The sequence below is a fragment of the Phascolarctos cinereus genome, unplaced genomic scaffold (genome assembly GCF_003287225.1).
Source record: "Phascolarctos cinereus isolate Bilbo 61053 unplaced genomic scaffold, phaCin_HiC Scaffold_2;HRSCAF=192, whole genome shotgun sequence".
NCBI classification, from domain to species: domain Eukaryota; kingdom Metazoa; phylum Chordata; class Mammalia; order Diprotodontia; family Phascolarctidae; genus Phascolarctos; species Phascolarctos cinereus.
This window is the reverse complement of record NW_027555625.1, coordinates 324669716-324672537: the sequence shown is the minus strand read 5'-3', so window position 1 is coordinate 324672537 and position 2822 is coordinate 324669716. Positions and strand designations below refer to the sequence as shown.

The window sequence follows — 2822 nt, the reverse complement described above, 5'->3', positions numbered from 1 at the left end:
TTAGCGTCTCTCCGCAAACCCGCAGCTGCGATGCAAAGTGGAGCGAATTGCGTCATCACGCTGCAGTCCTCCCGGAGGCCCTATAAAAGGTCCGCCATCTTAGTAGTGGTCGCCCGTCGGTGCGCCTGCGCGCGGTGTCGCCCGCCCGTTGCTAGGCGGTGCGGAGGCAGCGGCGGCGGCAGCTGGAGACTCGGCCCCCAGGGATGCTCGTAGGCGCTGCGGGGCGATGGTGGTCAGTGGCCCTCAGGTAAGAGGGTTTCCGGCCCGGTCCTGCTGTGGGCTGCCGGATGAAGGCCTCCCTTCTCCTCGACTTGGGCCGGCGGGGTCTCCCACGGCCTGCCCATTTCCCGCGGGCACCCTAGGCCCGGAGCCACGCGGAGCTGGGATTGATATGTTGTGTTAGGATGCAGAGCTGGAAAGAACCTTCGAGATGCCTTTATTTTGTAGATGAGGAGACGGAGGGTTAGGGAGGAGAAGGAGGCTTGCTGGGATTTGAACCCGAGTGTTCAGGCTTCAAATCCAGCGCCCTTTCGATGGTGCTGCGCTGGTTTGGGACGCCTAGATTTTTATTTTTGTGCCTAGGAAATGACCAGCTTTATCTCCCACTCACCTCACTGGGCGCCCGAAACGGAGCTACAGCTATCTGGCCATCGTGCATGCATGCTCCCTCCCTCTGATTACAATAATAATGATGATGATGATAATAATAATAATAACTGATATCATTTATTTTTACATCACTTTCCAAATATACCTCTCTTCATTCCTCTCCTCTACCCAGGTGAGCCTGCTCTGGTAACAAAATACTTTTAAGAAACTTTTTTTAAAAAAAGCACTTCAACAAAAATAACCAATGCCTCAATTGATTTATTTCTATATATGCAATATACCTTACCCATAGTTCACTCTCTCTGCAAAGAAAGAACAGAGGGCACTTTATCGATTCTTTTTCAGGATCAAACCTCCTGGGCATTATAATTACACAGTCCTGCTGTGCTTTATATTTGTGCTTGGAATGACTTTACACCCATCTGAAAATATTCTTCCCACCTCAGCTTCCCAGTTCACGTCCTTACCTTTATTCAGTCCCCCTAATTACCTCACATACTGCCTCCTACAAAGTTTTTCCAGATCCTCCAGCTGTAAGTGATCTCTTTTTATAAGGTTGAATACCTCTCCTTTGGACAGCTCCTATGCACTTAATTAGCAGAGATGGTATTATAGAGCGTTTGTTTTGAAGTTAGAAGACCTGATTTCAAAAGAATGCTAGATTTGGATTTGTTCTTTCTTGATTTTCCTGTCTGACTTTCCCTTTTCAGTCTCCTTTGCTAGATCTTCATCCAGGTCAGTGTGCCCTAACTGTGGCTGTGCACCAAGGCTCTGTCCTGGGCTCTCTTTTTTTTTTCTCTTCATACTCTTTCCCCCATGGGTTCAGTTACAACTTTGTGCAGATGACTCCCAGATCTACTTATCTATCCCCAGTCTCTCTCCCAAGCTCCAATTCTACATCATCAATTATCTATTGAACATTTTGAATCGGATGTCCCAGAACCATCTTGAACTCAGTAAGACCAAAACAGACTTCTTTATCTTTCCCTCCAAACTTTCTTCCTAACTTTCCTGTTTCTGTTGTTGCTCCCCACCCTGTTTTCTATCATTTAGTTTTGCATCCTCAACTCCTCATTCCTCACATATCCACTGAAGTGCTAACTCTTGTTTCTTTCTGTACACATCTCCAGTGTATTTGTGTCTCTCTACTGACATCACTGTCACTTCAGAGTCTCATAATTTCTCACTCTGGACTGTTGCAGTAGCCTTCTAACTGATCTCTGTGCCTCCAGTCTCTCCTTACTTGAATCCATCCTCCACAGGACCACTAAATCGATTTTCTTAAAGTATATGCATGACTATGTTGCCCTTCTCAATAAACTCCAGTGATTCACTATCATCTCTAGAATCAGGTATCAGATATCACTTAAAACTTCATAATCTGGCTCCATTCTACTTTTCCAGCCGTGTAATACATTACACCCTCCCCGTTAGGTTCCAGCTCTACTGGCCTTCTGGTTGTTTCTTGCCTTTGGACTGGCTGTGCGCCCTGTGTAGAATGCTTTTCCTTCTCCTCTGTGCCTCTTGGAATGCCTAGTTTTCTTCAAAGTGCAGCTCCAGTGCTGCCTTCAGCTAGAGACCTTTCAGATCCCTCCTCACTACTTGTTTCCCACAAGATTACGTTTGTTTTGTATCTTGTGTAGTATCTGTACATGTTCATGTCCTTAAGGACAGGGATTGTTTTGCTTTTTGCCTTTATATCCTTGATGCCAAACACAGTGCGTGACAAAAGTGAGTGCTTGTCAATGTTTATTGATTGGTTGTTTTGGTGTCTGAGGACCAGGTTCCCATCCTTACTCTGCTACTTAACGGTATGTGGTGAAGAACAAGCCATTTTTCCTCACTGGATCTGTTTCCTTTGCTGTAAGATGAGGGAGTTGGATTACATGCTTTGTGAAGTACTTTCCAGTTTTAAATTCTGTGATGCTGTTTATGTTCATGTCAATAAGATATTAAGTTATTTGAGGACTACGTTTTGTCTTGGTGTCTTCAATACTTAAAGAGTTTCTTCAACTGAAAAATTCTTCACTGGTGGCCCATCTAGTGATGAACCTCTTCAGGCGTATCTAGGTTGGTCCTCAGACAACAGACAGAGCCTGTCACTCACTGGGCCTATACTTAAAGCCTTTTTAGTTTGGCGTAAGACCTGCCAGAGCTTGTACTCTGCTGGTGTTACCTTTGCCACTCTAGCGTCCTGTTTATGCCATGATGAG

The 2822-nt window shown here is 45.4% G+C and overlaps 1 protein-coding gene across 3 annotated transcripts in view; it reads left to right on the top strand.

The window, feature by feature from the left end:
- The first annotated feature begins 89 nt into the window (after positions 1 to 89).
- The window catches only part of IFT52 (intraflagellar transport 52), a 36667-nt gene continuing 33934 nt past the window's right edge, over positions 90 to 2822 (top strand). Inside the window, exon 1 of one of the 3 annotated variants that reach the window (XM_078150240.1) lies at positions 90 to 247. Coding sequence is in view for 2 of the 3 variants with exons in the window: in XM_020998633.2 (XP_020854292.1) it covers positions 227 to 247 (21 nt within the window). In the remaining variant the exon portion in view is untranslated. The remainder of the gene's footprint in view (positions 248 to 2822) is intronic. The other 2 variants (XM_020998633.2, XM_020998634.2) reach the window with 2 other exon arrangements.